Consider the following 21,498-nt stretch of genomic DNA (forward strand, 5'->3'; position numbering starts at 1 on the left):
ACAGCTTTTCTGTGTATTCTTGCCACCTCTTCTTAATATCTCCTGCTTCTGTTAGGTCCGTACCATTTCTGTCCTTTATTGAGCCCATTCCCTTGGTATCTCTAATTTTCTTTTTTTTTTTTAATTTTAATTTTTACTTTATTTTGCTTTACCATACTGTATTGGTTTTGCCATACATTGACATGAATCAGCCATGGGTGTACATGAGTTCCCAATCCTGAACCCCCCTCCCACCTCCCACCCCACATCATCTCTCTGGATCATCCCCATGCACCAGCCCCAAGCATCCTGTATCCTGTACCGAACAAAGACTGGAGATTTGTTTCTTACATGATAGTATACATGTTACAATGCCATTCTCCCAAATCATCCCACCCTCTCCCTCTCCCACAGAGTCCAAAAGTCCATTCTATACATCTGTGTCTTTTTTGCTGTCTTGCATACAGGGTTATCATTACCATCTTTCTAAATTCCATATATATGTGTTAGTATACTGTATTGGTGTTTTTCTTTCTGGCTTACTTCACTCTGTATAATCGGCTCCAGTTTCATCCACCTCATTAGAACTGATTCAAATGTATTCTTTTTAATGGCTGAGTAATATTCCATTGTGTATATGTACCACAGCTTTCTTATCCATTCATCTGCTGATGGACATCTAGGTTGTTTCCATGTCCTGGCTATTATAAACAGTGCTGTGATGAACATTGGAGTACACGTGTCTCTTTCTATTCTGGTTTCCTTGGTGTGTATGCCCAGCAGTGGGATTGCTGGGTCATAAGGCAGTTCTATTTCCAGTTTTTTAAGGAATCTCCACACTGTTCTCCATAGTGGCTGTACTAGTTTGCATTCCCACCAACAGTGTAAGGTTCCCTTTTCTCCACACCCTCTCCAGCATTTATTGCTTGTAGACTTTTGGATCGCAGCCATTCTGACTGGTGTGAAGTGGTACCTCATTGTGGTTTTGATTTGCATTTCTCTGATAATGAGTGCTGTTGAGCATCTTTTCATGTGTTTGTTAGCCATCTGTATGTCTTCTTTGGAGAAATGTCTGTTTAGTTTTTTGGCCCATTTTTTATTGGGTCGTTTATTTTTCTGGAATTGAGCTGCATAAGTTGCTTGTATATTTTTGAGATTAGTTGTTTGTCATTTGCTTCATTTGCTATTATTTTCTCCCATTCCAAAAGCTGTCTTTTCACCTTGCTTATAGTTTCCTTTGTTGTGTAGAAGCTTTTAATTTTAATTAGATCCCATTTGTCTAATTTTCTTGAAGAGATCTCTAGTCTTTCCCATTCTCTCCCATTCCCATTTCCACTACTTCTTTGCATTAATCACTGAGGAAGGCTTTCTTATCTCTCCTTGCTATTCTTTGGAACTCTGCATTCAAACGGGTATATCTTTCCTTTTCTTCTTTGCTTTTCACTTCTCTTCTTTTCACAGCTATTTGTAAGGCCTCCTCAGACAGCCATTTTGCTTTCTTTGCATTTCTTTTTCTTGGGGATGGTCTTGTTCCCTGTCTCCTGTACAATGTCACAAACCTCCACCCATAGTTCATCAAGCACTCTGTCTATCAGATCTAGTCCCTTAAATCTATTTCTCACTTCCACTGTATAATCATAAAGGATTTGATTTAGGTCATTTGATTTAGACCTGAATGGTCTATTGGTTTTCCCTACTTTCTTCAATTTAAGTCTGGATTTGCAAGTGCATATAATTTATAATTGTTATATCTTATTCTTGGGTTGATCCTTTGATCATTATGTAGTGTCTTTCTTTGCCTCTTTTCATGGCCTTTATTTCAAAGTCTATTTTATCTAATGTGAGTATTGCTACTCCTGCTTTCTTTTGGTCTCCATTTGGGTGAAATATCTTTTTCCAGCCCTTCACTTTCGGTCTGTATGTGTCCCTTGGTTTATGGTGGGTCTTTTGTAGACAGCATATATAGGGGTCTTGTTTTTTGTATCCATTCAGCCAGTATTTGTCTTTTGGTTGGGGGCATTCAGTCCATTTACATTTAAGGTAATTGTTGATAAGTATGATCCCATTGCCATTTACTTTGTTGTTTTGGGTTCGAGTTTATAAACCTTTTCTGTGTTTCCTGTCTAGAGAAGATCCTATAGCATTTGCTGGAGAGCTGGTTTGGTGGTGCTGAATTCTCTCAGCTTTTGCTTGTCTGTAAAGCTTTTGATTTCTCTTTCATATTTGAATGAGATCCTTGCTGGGTACAGTAATCTGGGTGGTAGGTTATTTTCTTTCATCACTTTAAGTATGTCTTGCCATTCCCTTCTGGCCTAAAGAGTTTCTACTGAAAGATCAGCTGTTATCTCTATGGGAATCCCTTTGTGTGTTATTTGTTGCCTTTCCCTTGCTGCTTTTAATATTTGCCCTTTGTGTTTGATCTTCATTAACTTGATTAATATATCTTGGGGTGTTTCACCTTGGGTTTATCCTGTTTGGGACTCTCTGGGTTTCTTGGACTTGGATTGCTATTTCCTTCCCCATTTTAGGGAAGTTTTCAACTATTATCTCAAGTATTTTCTCATGGCCTTTCTTTTTGTCTTCTTCTTCTGGGACTCCTATGATTCGAATGTTTGGGTGTTTGACATTATCCCAGAGGTCTCTGAGGTTGTCCTCATTTCTTTTAATTTTTTTTTTCCTCTTTGCTTCATTTATTTCCACCATTGTATCTTCCACCTCACTTATCCTATCTTCTGCCTTAGTTATTCTACTGTTGGTTCCCTCCAGAGTGCTTTTGATCTCAGTTATTGCATTATTCATCATGGATTAACCCTTTTTTATTTCTTCTAGGTCCTTGTTAAAAATTTCTTGCATCTTCTCAATCCTTGTCTCCAGACCATTTATCCATAACTGCATTTTGTTTCCAAGATTTTGGATCATCTTTACTATCATTATTTTGAATTCTTTTTCAAGTAGACTCCCTATCTCCTCTTTTGTTTGGTATGGTGGCATTTATCACGTTCCTTTACCTGCTGAATATTTCTCTGCCTTTTCATCTTGTTTAGATTGCTCTGTTTGGGGTGGCCTTTCTGTATGCTGGAAGTTTCAGGTTCCACCTTATTGTGGAGGTTGCTCCCTGTGGGTGGGGTTGGACTAGTGGCTTGTCAAGGTTTCCTTGTCAGGGAAGCTTGCATTGGTGTTCTGGTGGGTGGAGCTGGATCTCTTCTCTCTGAAGTGCAATGAAGTGTCCAGTAGTGAGTTTTGAGGTATCAATGGGTTTGGTGTGACTTTGGGCAGCCTGTATTTTAATGCTCAGGGCTATGTTCCTGCATTGCTAGAGAATTAGCTTGGTATGTCTTGCTCTGAAACTTGTTGGCTATTGGGTGGAGTTTGGTTTCAGCGTAGGTATGGAGGCTCTTGGATGAGCTCTTGTTGATTAATGTTCCCTGGGGTCAGGAGTTTTCTGGTGTTTTCAAGTTTTGGATTCAAGTCTCTTGCCTCTGGCTTTCAGTCTTATTCTTAAGACTTCTCCATCCATACAGCACTGGTGACAAAACATCTCGGTTAATGGTGAAAAGATTCTCCACAGTGAGGGACACCCAGAGAGGTTCACTGAGTTACATGGAGAAGACAAGAGGAAGGAGGGAGATAGAGGTGACCAGGAGGAGAAGAGGGGGAATCAAAAGGGGGGGAGAGCATTCTAGCCAGTAATCAATTCCTTATGTGCTCTCCACAGTCGGGAACAGTCAGAGAGGTTCACAGAGTTACACAGAGAAGAGAAGAGGGAGGAAGGAGATAGAGGTGACCAGGAGGAGAAGAGGGGGAGTCAAAAGGAGAGAGACAGATGTAGCCAGTAATCAGTTCCCTAAGTGTTCTCCACAGCCCAGAACACTGAAAGAGATTCACAGAGTTGGGTAGAGAAGAGAAGTGGGAGGGAGGAGATAGAGGTGACCTGTGGGAGAAAAAGGAGAGTCAAAAGGGGGAGGGAGCAATCAAGGCAGTAATCACACCCCTAAGTAAAAATGGGTACTGAAGATTAGATTATTTTCAATTAGCAATAATCGTGCCTTGGATAAACCTCATTGGCTACGATACTGCCACTATGCAAAGCTGAAGATTAGATTCTTAAAGGTACAAAATTGATAACAAAAAGCAAAAAACAAAGATTAAAAATCTAGAGTAGAGGTTGACTCTCAAAAGTACAATATGAAAGAGACAAAACAAATCACAAAAGTTATAAAATATATATGTATGAAATTTGCTTTAAAAATAGGGTCTTTTTTGCAAGGTAATAGTAGGTTATAAAAATGAAAATTAAAGGAGTAATAAAGAACTTAAAAATAAAAAAAATTTAATTTAAAAATGATAATTGTAAAGTATATCTAGGAATTTCTCTGGAGCTGTTAAGGGCAGTTCAGTTCCAGATAGTACCTTGTTCCAGCTTACACTTCTCAAGGTGTACAGACCCCTTCCAATGTAGTCAGTGCTAACTACAGGGTTTTAATCTGTTGCACCTGTCACTTCCAGAGCGCCTCCCTCTTCTTTGTTTATTTTGGCTTTCTCTGTTTGCAAGTCTCTTCAGTGTCTAATTTCTGCCCTGACACAACGGGGCAAAGGTGGTCACTTATTTAGGCTAACTTGTTCAGCTGTGTTGTGAGGAGGGAGGAACACCACAAACAAATACTGGCATTTGTGGGGAGTGCTCGCAGTGTCTGGGTCACACTGGGTTTCCTGCCACTTTCCTCGTCCACACTGCTCAGGCTCCAGGTTGCTCTGCAGAGGAACTCTCTAAAGTGGGACCTGGGTTGTGTGCACTTCCCAGGTCTAAGCTACTCAGGTTCAGGTGCTTGGGTACTCCACAAAGGCACAGACTCAGTTCAGCCTGCGTTTTGTGCCCTTCCCAGGTCCGAGCAGCTCAGGCGACCAGGCGCTTGGCGAGCGCATTCTCCCAGCTGGGTGGTGCATCTTATCACCTCCCGGGTCCCAGCCTCTCAGTTTCCTGGGTGAGCAGCAAGAGTACCATCTCAGATGTGTCTCCTCTGGGGAGCTGATCTCTGACTGCGACCCTTCTGGCAGATGTCAACGTCCAGGATCCCAGGAAGACTTGGTTAGCAACTGGGAGCCTGCTCACAGTTTGGTGGAGGATGCCTTCTCTGGGGCCGAGATTGCCGCTTACCTTCCGGCTCTGGCTGTTGCCTGCCTGCATCTCTGTCTCCGGCGTGGGGATGGGCCAGTCCACAACCCACTAGCTCTCATCTGCTATTTGCTCAGTCCTTTGTTCCTTGAGTAGGCCCGGCAGTGCCTTTGGTTAGAGCTTTTCGAGGGAAAGTTCTTTTTTTTCCTCTCTGCCTATCCCACACTTTGGGTTGCTATCTCACGTTAGCTTCCTCAGATTGTCCTCAGGGCATTCAGGCCTGGTCCTTACCCTAAGCATGCAGCCCACAACTCCCTGTTCAGCCCCCACTTGCTGTTGGCCGATGCAAGCATCTGGGCTACTTCTCCACCAGGAGTTGCAGTTAGGCGCATAATCTATGGGCTTTTTTTTTTTTTTTTTCCTCCCGGTTATGTTCCCCTCTGAGGTTCCAAAACTCCCCACAGACCTGCCAGTGACAGGGTTTCCTGGTGTTTGGAAACTTCTCCTCCTTCACGACTCCCTCCCTGGAATGGGTCTCTGTCCCTAACTCTTTTGTCTCTCTCTCTTTATCTTTTATATTTTGTCCTACCTCCTTTCGAAGGGAATGGGCTGCCTTTCTGGGTGCCTGGTGTCCTCTGCCAGCGTTCAGAAGTTGTTTTGTGGAATTTGCTCAGCGTTCAAATGATGTTTCGATGAATTTGCAGGGGAGAACGTGGTCTCCCTGTCCTTTTCCTTCACCGTCTTAGGACCATGTTTAGATAAACACAAGCAGATTATGAATGTCAACTATTTCTTTGTAGATTCCATTGACACTTTCTTATGGTTATATGCACATTACTGGATCGCCAAACTTCATTCTAATTCATATTTCAAAGCATTGACTACTATTTTCACAAAATTTCCAACATTGAAAACTTCAGGCTAATTTTAACGTGATTCTTTATGTGATGCTTTAACATTTTGCACATAAAAGTATTTTGAATTGTTTTACAAATCTGTGCCATTCTTGTCAGGAGCCATGAATTGCGTTAATCACAATCTGCAGTTCATAACACTCTCTCACAGTTGGTGTCTTCACAGTCTACATTTATTGTTTATGAAGCCACTTTTCATAGTGTGTCTGCTTTCCACATTGTTAGGTTCTTTGACCTAAAACTTACATCCTCTATGTGGCCAATAGGAGAGCAAAGAAAATAGTTTTCTGCACATAAAACTTCAGTCCTATGCTCACAGGGATAGTTGTTGCACTGAGAAGATGTTTGGACTAGGTGGTTTAACAAGAGAAAGTCAGGCTATGTTGCCAGGAATATATGAAACAAAAACCTTGAAATACTTTGGTAAAATTTGGGTTGTCTCCATAAATATTTCAGAAGAAAGAATGTGGAAACATCACTTAGTATCTCATACTTAGATTTCTGGAGAAGGTGACAAGGCTGGGATTGGGGAGGGGAGCTAGTGATGTCACAGAAGAGGAAACATCCTTCCTTCTGAGAGAAATAGAGACATCCTCTGACAGCAGCTAACCATGAGCTAAATTTGACCAAAGACTCTCTCTTTTTCCTTCACCGATATCTGTGTGTAGCCAGAGTTACATTTCAGGATTCAGAAAAAACCCCCAGGAAGGACAACCTGTTTGCTGCTTCCACTTGTGCATTGTGTCCAGAGAGATACATTTCCAACCACACAGGTAAAATATTTCATAATGGTCTATGGTAACTCCACCTCCTATCTATTTCACCATGGGAAGAATACTGAGCACTTTGGGAAAGGAGTCTCTAGGCATTAGTTTCTCAATTCATGTATTTATGCATTTTTTGATGTCTTCATTTTTATTGCGCTCAAATATATATCACATTAAAATTTATCATTTGAATTATTCTTGAGTACAATTCAAGGACATTAATAAATCTCTACTGCTGTACCACCTTTTCCACTGTTCTTCCACAGAACTTACAACCCCTAACTTCATCAGTTACATGAAACAGTTACTCTCAATTCCATGGTAAACATCATTCTACTTTTTGTGCCTATGAATTCGACTATTCTAAGTACATTCATAAATAAAAGCATATTCCTCCCTTGGCATGTGGCTTCTTTCTAAAGAATAAGACTTTCAAGGTTCATGTATGTTGTAGCATGTGGCAGACAAATTCATTTCTTTTTAAGGCAGGACATTCTTGCATTGTGTGTATGCACCTCATTTTGTTTAATCATTTATCTCTCAGTGGGCATCAGGGTTGTTTCCGTTTTTTAGCTATTGTAAGTAATGCTGGTAAGATATTATCCAATTCACTGCCTTCAACTTTAGGGAGTATACACCTAGATGGGAATTGCTCACTCTAACAGCAAATCTGTGTTAAACATTTAAGAACTGCCAGACTGTTTCTCATAGCAGCTGCACCATTTTACATTCCCATCAAGAAGGTGCAAAGGTTCCATTTGCACTTTCTCAGCAACACTTTCTAATTTGATATGTCTGAATGTTTCATCAGAGGGGATCAATATGCACACTGCATGAGATGGTATATTTCTATTTCTTACATATGTAAATGTTTTACAAATAAAAATTGGGATAATGAAATGGTGAGTCTGCTCTCTCTAGATGCAGAGCAGTGTGTCCCATGCCCAGACAGAGAGTATCCAAACAGGGAGAGAAATCACTGCCTCCCCAGGGTTGTGACCTTCCTGGCGTTCGAGGGTTCTCTGGGGATGTCACTGGCCTGCACAGCTCTGTGCTTGTGTGTTATCACGGCTGTGGTTTTGTGGGTCTTTGTGAAGCATCGAGACACCTCCATAGTCAAGGCCGATAACCGGGCTCTCAGCCATGTCCTGCTCATCTCCCTCCTCCTGTGCTTCCTCTGCTCTTTACTCCTCATGGATCGTCCCCACACAGCCACCTGCATCCTCCAACAGATCACATGTGGAGCCGTGTTCACTGTGGTTGTGGCCACTGTTTTAGCCAAAACCCTGGCTGTGATCCAGGCATTCAAGGCCAGGAAACCAGGAAGAGCCATGAGACAATTGCTGGTAACAGGAATTACTAACTATGTCTTCCTCATGTGCTCCTTGATCCAGGTGATTATCTGTGGAGTCTGACTGGGAACCTCTCCCCCTTTCCTTGAGATGGACACTCACTCTGAGCCCAAGGAGCTCCTCATCACATGCAACAAGGGCTTGGTCACTGCCTTCTACCATGTCCTGGGCTACCTGGGCTCCTTAGCCCTGGGGATCTTGTCCTTGGCTTTCCTGGCCAGGAACCTGCCTGATGCCTTCAATGAAGCCAAGTTCCCGACCTTCCGCATGGTGGTGTTTCTCAGTGTCTCGGTCACCCTTTTCCCCGTCTACCACAGCACCAAGGGCAAGGTCATGGTGACTGTGGAGACCTTCTCCATCTTGGCCTCCAGTGCTGGGCTCCTAGGCTGTATCTTTGTCCCAAAGCACTACATTATCATCCTAAGACCTGTGATGAATTATCTGAAAGGTTTAAAGAATCAAACAGATTCCAAGAGAAATTGGCATGCAGATTTTATCTCTTAATAAGTATCTGTTACATTTGCTTTGAATAATATACCATTCAGAGAGATAACATTATTCATTCAGATATTAGAAACAATCAAACTGCTTCACCTCTATTCAGCTGGGGATTCTCTCTCTTTTTTTTTAAGTCTCTGTGTACAACTACACTCAGTCATTAAGAGTTACAAATAACTGTTCCATTTCAGATTAATGGCTCCTCAAAGCTTCTGCTACAAAGTCTAGCCAGGGCCTCCATCATTTAGTATATAGCATCGTTTTTGTTTGTGCTTTGTCACTCAGTCATGTCCGACTCTTTGCAACCCACCAAGCCCACCAAGCTCCTCTGTCCATGGGGATTCTCCCGGCAAGAATACTGGAGTGGGTTGCCATGCCCTCCTCCAGGGGATCTTCCCAAACCAGGGATCAAACCCAGGTCTCCCACATGGCAGGTGGATTCGTTACCATTTGAACCTCCAGTATAAAGTAAGCACATCCTTTTTGTTTTGGCCATTCTTGTATCCAAAAGGTTCATTTTATATGTAAAAGCATTTCAGACTACCCTTTATTGTATTTTGTCTGTTTGGTTTCATCAGCTGATGGTGGAAATATACATATTAGCAGAAAATATTGAAAGTATACATACTTTTCATATGTGTTAATGGAATTCTTTGAGAGATTTAAATTTTAATCTAAAAATATATTTTAAAAGATTTTTTTCTGAATACAGAAATTAAAGTTAAAATAATTGTAATATAGTTTCTTCATTCTTTCAAATCATAATTTTGCCACTTACTTAAAAATGGAAACTTAATCAACTCCCAAGTTTCCAAATAAAATGGGCTTTTTCTGGAACCTCTGCCTCAACATTCTGTTTGTTCAGTTTTTCCTCCAATAATGAACATTTGAGAAATATTTTGGTATATTACTTTTTTCCCATATCCTCTCTAATGTTTTATCCCTCAATAGAAATTCCTGTTTTACTTTGACAAAATTCCTTTTCTTGTGAATTTGAGATAGTCTAACTTCCAGAATATCTAGAATATTGCTAACTTCTAGAAATTATACTGTTTCCAACTTTATTACACCAAATCACTTCCTTTGGATGAAAATAAGCTCATTAAAATTTTTAAAAGACAAATTATTGCATTTATTTTAAATCATTTTAAAAACTTTTTATTTTGTATTGGGGTACAGCTGATTTAAAGTGTTTTGATCATTGATAAAGATGGTATTCTCTATTTAATCAAGAATTTTACTTCCTCTCAATGCTTTAGTTTTTCTTTTTCTCTATTTGTTTTAAAAGTCATTGATTTGTCATTTTTCATTATTACCTTCATTCCAATCACAGAGTTTATTTAGATTTTCTCTTTTGTGTCTCTTGAGAAAGAAGCTCAGATTACTGTTTTCAGACATTTCTTGTACATTGTTGTAGTTGTTTAGTCACTAAGTTGGGTCCAGCTCTTTTCGACTCCATGGACTGTAGCCCACCAGGCTCCTCTGTTCATGGGATTTCCCAGGCAAGAATACTGGAGTGGGTTGCTGCTTTCTTCTCCAGTCAGTTTTCCTGACTCAGGGATCGAACCTGAGTCTTCTACATTGGCAGGTAGATTCTTTACCACTGAGCCACCAGGGAAGGTTTTTGTAAGCATATATTGCAATAAATTTCCCTCTCAGCAACTTTTTATGTGCATTCCAGAAATTTTGACATGATGCATTTTCATATTCATTACTTTTTATCCATTTAAAAATTTCCATTGTTTTCTATTTTTTCTTTTTGTTGTTGTCGTTGTTCAGTCCTAAGCTATGTCTGACTCTTTACAACCACATGGACTGCAGCATGCCAGGCTTCCTTGTCCTTCACCATCTCCCTCAGTTTGCTTAAATTCATGTCCATGGAGTCAGTGATGCCATTCAACCATCTCATCATCTGCTGCCCTCTTCTCTTTTGCCCTCACTCTTTCCCAGCATGAGGGTCTTTTCCAATTAGTTGGCTCTTCCCATTAAGTGGCCAAAGTATTGGAGCCCCAGCTTCAGCATTGGTCCTTCCAGTGAATATTCAGGGTTGATTTCCTTTAGGACTGACTGGTTGAATCTCCTTGCAGTCCAAGGGACTCTAGCTCCACAGTTCTGAAGCATCAATTCTTTGGTGCTTATCCTTCTTTACGATCCAACTCTCATATTCATCCATATATGATTACTGGAAAAACAATAGCTTTGAGTATACAGGCCTTTGTCAGCAAAATGATGCCTCTGCTTTTTAATATGCTGTCTAGGTTTGTCATAACTTTTCTTCCAAGGAGCAAGCATCTTTTAATTTCATGTCTGCAGTCACCATCAGCAGTGATTTTGGAGCTCAAGGAAACAAAATCTGCCACTGCTTCTACTTTGTCCCTTTCTGTTTGCCATGAAGTGATGGCATGGGATGCCGTGATCTTAGTTTTTTGAATATTGAGTTTTAAGCCAGTTTTCTCACTCTTCTCTTTCACCTTCATCAATGGCTCTTTAGTTCTGTTTTTAGTTCTTTTCTCTTTGCTTGCAAATTTTTTTGTCTTGAGCTTTCAGAAGGTCAATTATAGTGTCTTGGCATAGTCTTTCTGTGGGGAAAGGGCAGAAGAACTGTTTGAGTTCTGCTTAGCTTAAAATCTGTAGTTTTATGCCTTTCTCCATGTTTGAGATATTTTCAGCTAATAGCTCTTAAATTATTTCTCAGCCTCACATACTTCATCTTCTGTTAAGAGGACTTCAAGGACATAAATATTACATTATTTGCTATATTTTCACAGGTCTCTGAGGCTTTGTTCATTTTTTTCCAATCTATTTTCTCTATCTTTAGATAAATTCTATTGATCCAAACTCAGATTCACCACTTCTATCATCTGCCAACTCCAATATACTATTGCGTTCACCCAGAGTTTTTTCTTTCAATTATTATATTTTTCAACTCTACTGTTTCCATTTGGTTTTGTGCCTTCTATTTCTTTGCTGGCATTTTCCATATTTTTGTTTCAAGATTTTTTCCTAATTTTTAATTGAAAAAATTTGTGATGATTGCCTTAACATTCTCATAATTTAATTCCAAAATATGAGACGTTCCAAGGATAGCATCTTATGATAGTCATTCAAGGATAGTCATCCTATGACTCTCTGTGTCCTACTAGTAATTTTTTTGGTCCATGACATAATCTATGATTTTTCTATACTTTTTATTCTTTCCTGGACTTTTTACATATTGAGATACTCCCGATCCTATTTAATCTTCCATTTTCGCAGACATTCATCTCAGTTAGGTTTATTGCATTGGTCCTGATATCATTGTGTGCCTGATTCCCATGACAATGCAGTTTTCAGAGCTCTTGGAGTGCTGCTCTGTCCTGCCTTGGAAGACAGCATAGCCTCTCACACCACAGTTCAGATTTTGTAGTTTGGGCATATTGTATCAGTTCACATTTGCTTCGTGAGGTGACTGCCAAGCACTTCTTGTGTAGCACTGAAGAGTCCCTTTCTTGAGCTCCTTCCTCTCCAAGGTCCTCCTCCCTTCCTCTCTGAGAGAATGAAGGATGCCCTTCAATGCCTGCTCTGGGTGGGAGTAGAAGTTTGGACTCCATGTCTGGTGAGAAAAGAAAACGGACATGTCACCTGGGTTTCCTGCTGCCATTGCATGCATGCTAAGAAACTTGTCATGTCAGACTCTGTGCAATGCTATGGACTGTAGCCCTCCAAGCTCCTCTATCTATAGGCCTCTCCAGGCAAGAATACTAGAGTGGGTTGTCATGCCCTCCTCTGGGGGCTCCTTCTAACTCAGGGGTTGAACCCTGCATCTCTTACGGCTCCTGCAATGGCAGGCAGGTTCTTTACCACTAGCGCCACCTGGGGAGTCCTCCTGCTGCCATTCAAGTGAAGTTGCTCAGTCGTGTCCAACTCTTTGCAACCCCATGGACTGTAGCCTACCAGGCTCCTCCCTCCATGGGATTCTCCAGGCAAGAGTACTGGAGTGGGTTGCCATTTCCTTCTCCAGGGGATCTTCCCAACCCAGGGACTGAACCTGGGTCTCCTGCATTCCAGGCAGACACTTTAACATCTGAGCCACCAGGGAAGCGTGCTGCCATTACATGGAGGCAAATGTCCAGACCTCCAACTTAGTCTCCCTGATACCGATCCAGCAGGCTCTATCCTATACCTGTGGGAGACAACAGGACAAACTCCCAGCTTTGTCTCCACTGATATATACTGAATATGAAAGCATCCACCTGGATTGTTGGCTGTTTTCTGCTGGAGGTGGGTTGAGTAGGAAAGCAGATTTCTGAGTTACTCTTATTGATGTTGCCCAGTGGGCCGACAGCGTGACTTCTTGGTCACTTGCAGTCAGTGAAGCCTGGGTCAGCAGGAAGGAACATACCTTACGCTATCTGATGACCTTAGATGGGTAACAGGCATCTATACTTCCTGCTTAGTTCCCACTGACGTCAGGGGGTTATCCGTGGTTTTGAGTGGTGTAGGGCAAGTTTTGTCAAAAATGTTTCTGTTCTGTGAGTCCCATGTTCTAATCTTTTGGCCAAAGAGAACAGGTCCTCCTTAGGGTTCTGTTAGGGGGATTACAATGGAGGAAGTCTCGTTCAGGCTTTAAAAGCAGGGGAGCAGGCCTCTACCCTGCTTCTGACCTGCCTGGACACTTCCTGGATGCCTGCAAGCACAGCTGGTCAGAGGGCACTTTAGACAAGAAAGGAAGTGAATCTTGGAATTTTTCAGCCCCTGGAGGTCTGGCCAACCCCCATCCCGCCTCCACCCGCGCCCCCCTCCCGACATCTAATGAAATCCTATGACTTGTAAGGTGAAACAAAACAGTAAAAAATTGTAAAGAGGTTAAAGTAAAACCAGAGCTGCACTTTTGTGGGCAAACTGATCATGTTATCAGCTGGTGGTGGGAGCTCCTGAAACTGTGATTTGAAGTCTCATCTGTGGGGTGGACGCACCCTCACGCCCCTGGTGCCTTGGAGCCCTTTTCAAATTGGGACTCCAGATTGCTGTAAACTAAGGACTTCCTAGTGCTGTTTAAGTCTGGATGTAGGTTGGCCCAATTTGGTGATTTATATGCAATTACCTCTCTGTTGTTTTTATTTCTTTTCTTTTAATGACTGTAGATTGAAATTAAGTCAAATAATCTTCTATATAAAGTTGAAATGGTTTATATATATAAGTGGTTTCTTTGTTAAAAAATCCTTCAAAACTAAAATGAAAGTAAAACTTTCAGCAAAACAGGTTCTTTCTGTTTGTTTGTGTCTGTTGGTAATTCCAGGTTGCAAGTTTCTCTGGTGATCAGTATGAAATAAATAGGTGATTCAAATAAAACCTAAGACTTCACAGTTGTGTTTTTCCTCAAATGCGGAGGTTCTTTCCCAGTCTGTCTTCCTCTTTTCTTCTTTCAATTTCCACACATAGTCTGTTTAATTATTTCCATGGTTTTTAATTGTATTTAGCATAGAAAGTCAAAAAAAAGAATCTACACTGTCTTATCCAGAACCAGAAAGCACATTTTTTTAAGGGTTTAATACCATTTTAATATTTTCTATTTTAATATCTATTTCTATTCTTTGAATTACATATTAGGATGGGTATTACGTCTTAAATTTATTTTATTGTGACAAAAAACACACAACATAAAATTCACCCTGCAAACAATGTATAAGCACACATCACATTACGTTCAACCACGTGCACGCTGTGGTGCAACGGATTCTCAGAACTGCCCCCCCAACATTATGCACGAGTGAAACCATACTCACCAAACAACTCCCCGGATTCCCTTACCCCTACCTTGGAAACCACCTTTCTAATTTGTATTTATGTTTGACTACTGTCAGTTCAGTTCAGTTCCGTCGTTCAGTCATGTCCGACTGAGCAGCACGCCAGGCCTCCCTGTCCATCACCAACTCCTGGAGTTCACTCAGACTCAAGTCCATCGACTCAGTGATGCCATCCAGCCATCTCATCCTCGGTCGTCCCCTTCTCCTCCTGCCCCCAATCCCTCCCAGTATCAGGGTCTTTTCCAATGAGTCAGCTCTTCGCATGACATGGCCAAAGTACTGGAGTTTCAGCCTCAGCATCATTCCCTCTAAAGAAATCCCAAGGCTGATCTCTTTTAGAATGGACTGGTTGGATCTCCTTGCAGTCCAAGGGACTCTCATGAGTCTTCTCTAACACCACAGGTCAAAAGCATTAATTCTTCAGCACTCAGCTTTCTTCACAGTCCAACTCTCACATCCATACATGACCACAGGCAAAACCATAGCCTTGACTAGACAGACCTTTGTTGGCAAAGTAACGTCTCTGTTTTTCAATATGCTGTCTAGGTTGGTCATAACTTTTCTTCCAAAGAGTAAGTGTCTTTTAATTTCATGGCTGCAATCACCATTGCAGTGATTTTGGAGCCCCAAAAATAAAGTCTCACACTGTTTCCACTGTTTCCCCATCTATTTCCTATGAACTGATGGGACCAGATGCCATGATCTTCATTTTCAGAATGTTGAGCTATAAGCCAACTTTTTCACTCTCCTCTTTCACTTTCATCAAGAGGCTTTTTAGTTCTTCTTCACTTTCTGCCATAAGGGTGGTGTCATCTGCATATCTGAGGTTATTGATATTTCTTCCAGCAATCTTGATTCCAGCTTGTGTTTCTTCCAGTCCAGCGTTTCTCATGATGTACTCTGCATAGGAGTTAAATAAGCAGGGTGAAAATATACAGCCTTGATGTACTCCTTTTCCGATTTGAAACCAGTCTGTTGTTCCATGTCCAGTTCTAACTGTTGCTTTCTGACCTGCATATAGGTTTCTCAAGAGACAGGGCAGGTGGTCTAGTATTCCCATCTCTCTCAGAATTTTCCACAGTTTATTGTGATACACACAGACAAAGGCTTTGGCATAGTCAATAAAGCAGAAATAGATGTTTTTCTGGAATTCTCTTGCTTTTCCATGATCCAGTGGATGTTGGCAATTTGATCTCTGGTTCCTCTGCCTTTTCTAAAACCAGCTTGAACATCTGGAAGTTCGGGATTCATGTATTGCTGAAGCCTGGCTTGGAGAATTTTGAGCATTACTTGACTAGCGTGTGAGATGAGTGCAATTATGTGGTAGTTTGAGCATTCTTTGGCATTGCCTTTCTTTGGGATTGGAATGAAAACTGACCTTTTCCAGTCCTGTGGCCACTGCTGAGTTTTCCACATTTGCTGGCATATTGAGTGCAGCACTTTCACAGCATCATCTTTCAGGATTTGAAATAGGTCCACTGGAATTCCATTACCTCCACTAGCTTTGTTCGTAGTGATGCTGTCTAAGGCCCACTTGACTTCACATTCCAGGATGTCTGGCTACTTTAGATACCTTATTTAAGTGGAATCATGCAACCTCTGTTCTTTTGTACTGTTCTATGTTGCTTAACCATTATGCCCTTAAGGCTCATGCATGTTATAGCATATGACAGGATTTCCTTCCTTTTTAAGGTTAAATAATATTCCATTGTATGTATATGACCCATTTTCCTTATTCTTTCATCCATTAAAGTGATTTAGGTTGTTAACATCTCTTTGCTGTTTTTAATAATGCTGCAATGCATTTTTTCCTCCTTGCAATGCATTTTTTAAAATGATTTCCTGGCAGTTAGTGAGATTGGAAAAAATTCTTCTTACATGCATTAACATTATAAATTACATTAATTTATGTCAATTATGACATAATGTCATAAATTAATGTCATAAATGTCATTAATTACATTTCTAAATTTCTAAAGTATAAATATTTGTTCAATTCAGTTCAATTGCTCAGTCATGTCTGACTCTGTGACCCCATGGACTGCAGCACACCAGGCCTCCCTGCCCATCACCAACTCCCGGAGTTTACTCAAACTCATGTCCATCAAGTCAGTGATGCCATACAACCATCACATCCTCTGTCGTCCCCTTCACCTCCCACCTTCAGTCTTTCCCAGCATCAGGGTCTTTTCCAATGAGTCAGTTCTTCACATCAGGTGGCCAAAGCATTGGAGTTTCAGCTTTAGCATCAGTCCTTCCGATGAATATTCAGGTCTGATTTCCTTTAGGATGGACTGGTTGGATCTCTTTGCAGTCCAAGGGACTCTCAAGAGTCTTCTCCAACACCACAGCTCAAAAGCATCAATTCTTCGGTGCTCAGCTTTCTTTATAGTGCAACTCTCACATCCATACATGACTACTGGAAAAACCATCGCTTTGACTAGACAGACCTTTGTTAGCAAAGTAATGTTTCTGCTTTTTAATAAGCTGTTACTTATTTGTTACTTAAGAGTAAATCTTGCCTGATTATGATTTGCATTAATATCAATTCATTAATAATTTAAGAATTTTGCATCAAAGGCTTTATTATACTTGAAGGAGTCTTTTGGGCCTAGAAAAGAAAACAACAGTCTCAAAGGCCCTTGCTGAATCATCTAACTACAGAGAAAACAAAACAGAACTTTAGGTCCCGCCCTGATGCTCCAGGCTGGTTGCATCTATCTGGGATTTATCACCCCCTGTCCAGAAACCTTCTACCCCCTACACCTGCCCAGAAGACTTATCACCCCCTGAAGTGAAGTCGCTCAGTCATGTCTGACTCTTTGTGACCCCATGGGCAGTAGCTTGCACCAGGCTCCTCCGTCCATGGGATTTTCTAGGCAAGAGTACTGGAGTGGGTTGCCATTTCCTTCTCCAGGGAATCTTCCTGACCCAGGGATCGAACCCAGGTCTCCCGCATTGTAGACAGATGCTTTACCATCTGAGCCACCATCACCCCCTGCCCAACTACAAATGCCATCTCAACTAAAGTATACCCCAAACATCCCACCTGATTAGCATTTCCCTTATCGTTTACAGAAACCTCCCTATAAATATGGAGCCTCCCTGATCCCTCTCCTGGTCGTTAGGCCGACTGTTGCCCCTCCTTGTCTGAATAAAGGTAACCTGCTTCTGTTGAGGTCATCTTTCCTCTTTCTGCCTCGGCCCAAACTATACCTTACAATAATGGATTTTTTGTGTGTGTTTGTGTTCAGGAAGCTTGCATAATATAGGATTCCTGATACTTGAGTATTTAGTAAAGTTTTGTAGTAAACCTCTAGGATAGGAAGTACCTTCCTAGATTTGAGACAGAAATCCAATAAATAGAGTGATTGATATATTTAACTATATAAGAAGAAAACTGCAGTTTTATTAAACTGTTTTCTACATACTTTACTTGCTATAATGAGATATTATTTTACTAATGAAAATAAAGTTCAATAATGATTTTGAAATAAAATACCTATTGAAAATGTTAATGAAATATTTACATTTTAGCAATACGCTCCCATTGATTTCTTCCTCTGTAAAATGGAGATAGATAATAGTATCTTCCTTATGGGTTGCTGTGAAAATACTCCGAAGTAAAGTACATTAAGTGGCTTCAGTGGTAAAGAACTCGCCTGCCAATGCAGGAGACACAGATTTAATCTTTCTGTCAGGAAGATTCTCCTGGAGAAGGAAATGGTAACCCACTCCAGTATTCTTGCCTGGGAAATCCCATGGACAGAGGAGCCTGGAGGGCTACAGTCCATGGGGACACAAAGTGTCAGACACAGCTTAGTGACTTAAACAACAATGTACAGAAAACGCTTGTAATGTATTGTGCAATGTAATGTGCTATTCATTTTCCCACCAGGGTGATGACCATTTTTTTTTTTTTTCAATGCTTGAAGTCTGTGATTCTTAAATTCTATTTTTGCAAAGAGATCCTTTTTAAAATAAATTCTACCAAGTTTGACAATCTCTTTGGAATAAAAATTCAGGTTTCTGTGTGTGTGTTTGTATGTATCTATAAATCCATGGACAGAGGAGCCTGGTAGGCTGCAGTCCATGGGGTTGCTAAGAGTCAGACATGACTGAGCAACTTTACTTTCACTTTTTACTTTCATGCATTGGAGAAGAAAATGGCAATCCACTCCATTGTTCTTGCCTGGAGAATCCCAGGGACGGGGAAGCCTGGTGAGCTGCCGTCTATGGGGTCACACAGAGTCGGACATGACTGAAGTGACTTAGCAGCAGCATACACCTATATCTCAAACAAAACTTTAAGCCTCATGAAAAGCTACTTATCCAGTCTTTATTCTGACTTCCACAAAGAACTTCTTGTTTTTCTGGTTGTAATTCTGTATTTCTAAATTAGCTACTTATATGGCTTTTTCATTTTTCAGCTTTTGATTTTTTTCTAATAATCTTCTTCTCTGAGAAAATCAGCATGTACTTTTCTTGCTATGTTAAAATGTAATTCCCCTTATAATTATATAATAAGTTAGGATAAATTGAAAGTCAATTTATGATGAACTAGCTGATGTTCAAGCTGGTTTTAGAAAAGGCAGAGGAACCAGAGATCAAATTGCCAACATCCGCTGGATCATGGAAAAGAGAGTTCCAGAAAAACATCAATTTCTGCTTTATTGACTATGCCAAAGCCTTTGATTGTGTGGATCACAATAAACTGTGGAAAATTCTGAAAGAGATGGGAATACTAGGCCACCTGACCTGCTTCTTGAGAAATCTGTATGCAGGTCAGGAAGCAACAGTTCGAACTGGACATGGAACAACAGTCCGGTTCCAAATCGGAAATGGAGTATGTCAAGGCTGTATATTGTCACCCTGCTTATTTAACTCCTATGCAGAGTACATCATAAGAAACGCTGGACTGGAAGAAACACAAGCTGGAATCAAGATTGCTGGGAGAAATATCAATAACCTCAGATATGCAGATGACACCACCCTTATGGCAGAAAGTGAAGAAGAACTAAAAAGCCTCTTGATGAAAGTGAAAGTGGAGAGTGAAAAAGTTGGCTTAAAGCTCAACATCCAGAAAATGAAGATCATGGCATCTGGTCCCATCAGTTCATGGGAAATAGATGGGGAAACAGTGGAAACAGTGTGAGACTTTATTTTTGGGGCTCCAAAATCACTGCAGACGGTGACTGCAGGCATGAAATTAAAAGACGCTTACTTCTTGGAAGAAAAGTTATGACCAACCTAGATAGCATATTCAAAAGCAGAGACATTACTTAGCCGACTAAGGTCCGTCTAGTCAAGGCTATGGTTTTTCCTGTGGTCACGTATGGAGGTGAGAGTTGGACTGTGAAGAAAGCTGAGCGCTGAGGAATTGATGCTTTTGACCTGTGGTGTGGGAGAAGACTCTTGAGAGTCCTGTGGACTGCAAGGAGATCCAACCAGTCCATTCTGAAGGAGATCAGCCCTGGATTCTAAAGGAGATCATTGGAAGGACTGATGCTGAAGCTGAAACTCCAGTACTTTGGCCATGTCATGCGAAGAGCTGACTCATTGGAAAAGACCCTGATACTGGGAGGGATTGGGGGCAGGAGGAGAAGGGGACGACCGAGGATGAGATGGCTGGATGGCATCACTGAGTCGATGGACTTGAGTCTGAGTGAACTCCGGGAGTTGGTGATGGACAGGGGGGCCTGGCATGCTGCGATTCATGGGGTCGCAAAGAGTCGGACACTACTGAGCAACTGAACCGAACTATTGTTTTACTACATAGATGTTTACCATTCTAGGACTTGAATCTGATCTAGATATTATGATTACATTTTCTCTCTCATTTTTTCTTTGGATCATCTAAATGGTAAATTTCTCTTGTTTGTTTAATTTCTAAGAATTCATCACTGGTTTATCTTTCTCCAGTATAAATTTAAATCTCTTCAGTAAATCCAGATGCAATTTATCAGCTTCAGTTCCTGCTTAGGGACTTCCCTCTTGGAACTGTACGAACACATACACAGACATACTTACATACACTGAATCTGGATGGTTAGAGGAGAAAATTATGGTTATATCTGGGTAAAAGGACTGCGAGATGGTATGAGACAGTAAAGATTTCTATATGTGCATCTATGACCTAGCCCCCTCTCCCACAAAAAATTAAAATAAAATAGCTTTACATCCCTATCTACTGATTTGTGATAGCAAGTTAAAGAGAAAAGTGAATATACGATCCAATTTTATAAAAAATTTAAGGACGACCGTTAAAAAAAAAAAAAGTCCTATATATGGCACGTGGTTTTGTTGGGCTGTGTGTGGTTCCCGAACATGGGGAAAGGACTGAAGAAAAGCTGTTTGTTTAGCTTTCATCTACTTGTTGTTTAGTGGTTAAGTCATATTACTCTCTTTTGCCCGTTAGTCTCCTCTGTCCGTGGGATTTCCCAGGCAAGAATACTGGAAGGGGTTGCCATTTCCTTCTCCAGGGCATCTTCCCCACCCAGGGATCGAACCAGCCTCTCCTTTATTGACAGGTGGATTCTCTATCACTCAGGAACCAGGAACTCCCCCCGCCACCCGCACCCCGGAACCTGTACAGCCTGGGAATGCATGGACTGCCCCAACACTCCCCCACACACCCCCGCCAACCCGCCGCCTTCGATCCGGTCCCTGGAGCCGCCTGCTGCCGCTCTCCGGCCCGTCCTTATCCCCGCCCCTGGAACTAGTCTCTGCCCAGCGTTAGGCTGTGAGACTCTAGCCCCGCCCCTCAGATCCGCACCCAATCAAAGCCCGGCCCTTAGTCCCCTCACAGGACGGGTGTCCGCCCACAACCCAGCCCTCCAGGCTTGGTTCCGCCCACAAGCTGGTGCCCGCCCACAGCCCCGCCCCTAGAGCCGGTTTCAGTCCCTGGCTCTGACCCACACTACGCCTCACCCTTGGACTCACCTACGCAAGCGAGAACGCCTCGTCCGAGGCTTGGGTGCAAGGCCGCAGTCGCCCGCCGCCTCAACCCTGCAGGGCCTCACTGTCCGCGGCGGCTAGATGCCGGAAACTGAAGCCCCTGCTCCAGCCCAAGACCGGAAGCGGAAACGT

General features: G+C 41.7%; 1 protein-coding gene and 2 pseudogenes across 1 annotated transcript; 1 reads left to right on the plus strand and 2 right to left on the minus strand.

Annotated features, from left to right (window-relative positions):
* Positions 1 to 21,490, minus strand: part of LOC105609438 (zinc finger protein 709-like) — a 51,802-nt pseudogene extending 30,312 nt beyond the window's left edge.
* On the minus strand, positions 3,945 to 4,070 carry LOC114115119 (U4 spliceosomal RNA; annotated as a pseudogene).
* Positions 7,673 to 8,629, plus strand: LOC101121854 (vomeronasal type-2 receptor 116-like). The gene is given in 1 exon segment (XM_060416106.1): positions 7,673 to 8,629. A coding segment is annotated over 1 exon segment (957 nt).
* Positions 21,491 to 21,498: the final 8 nt, after the last annotated feature.

Source organism: Ovis aries, chromosome 5 (assembly GCF_016772045.2).
Source record: "Ovis aries strain OAR_USU_Benz2616 breed Rambouillet chromosome 5, ARS-UI_Ramb_v3.0, whole genome shotgun sequence".
Lineage (NCBI taxonomy): Eukaryota > Metazoa > Chordata > Mammalia > Artiodactyla > Bovidae > Ovis > Ovis aries.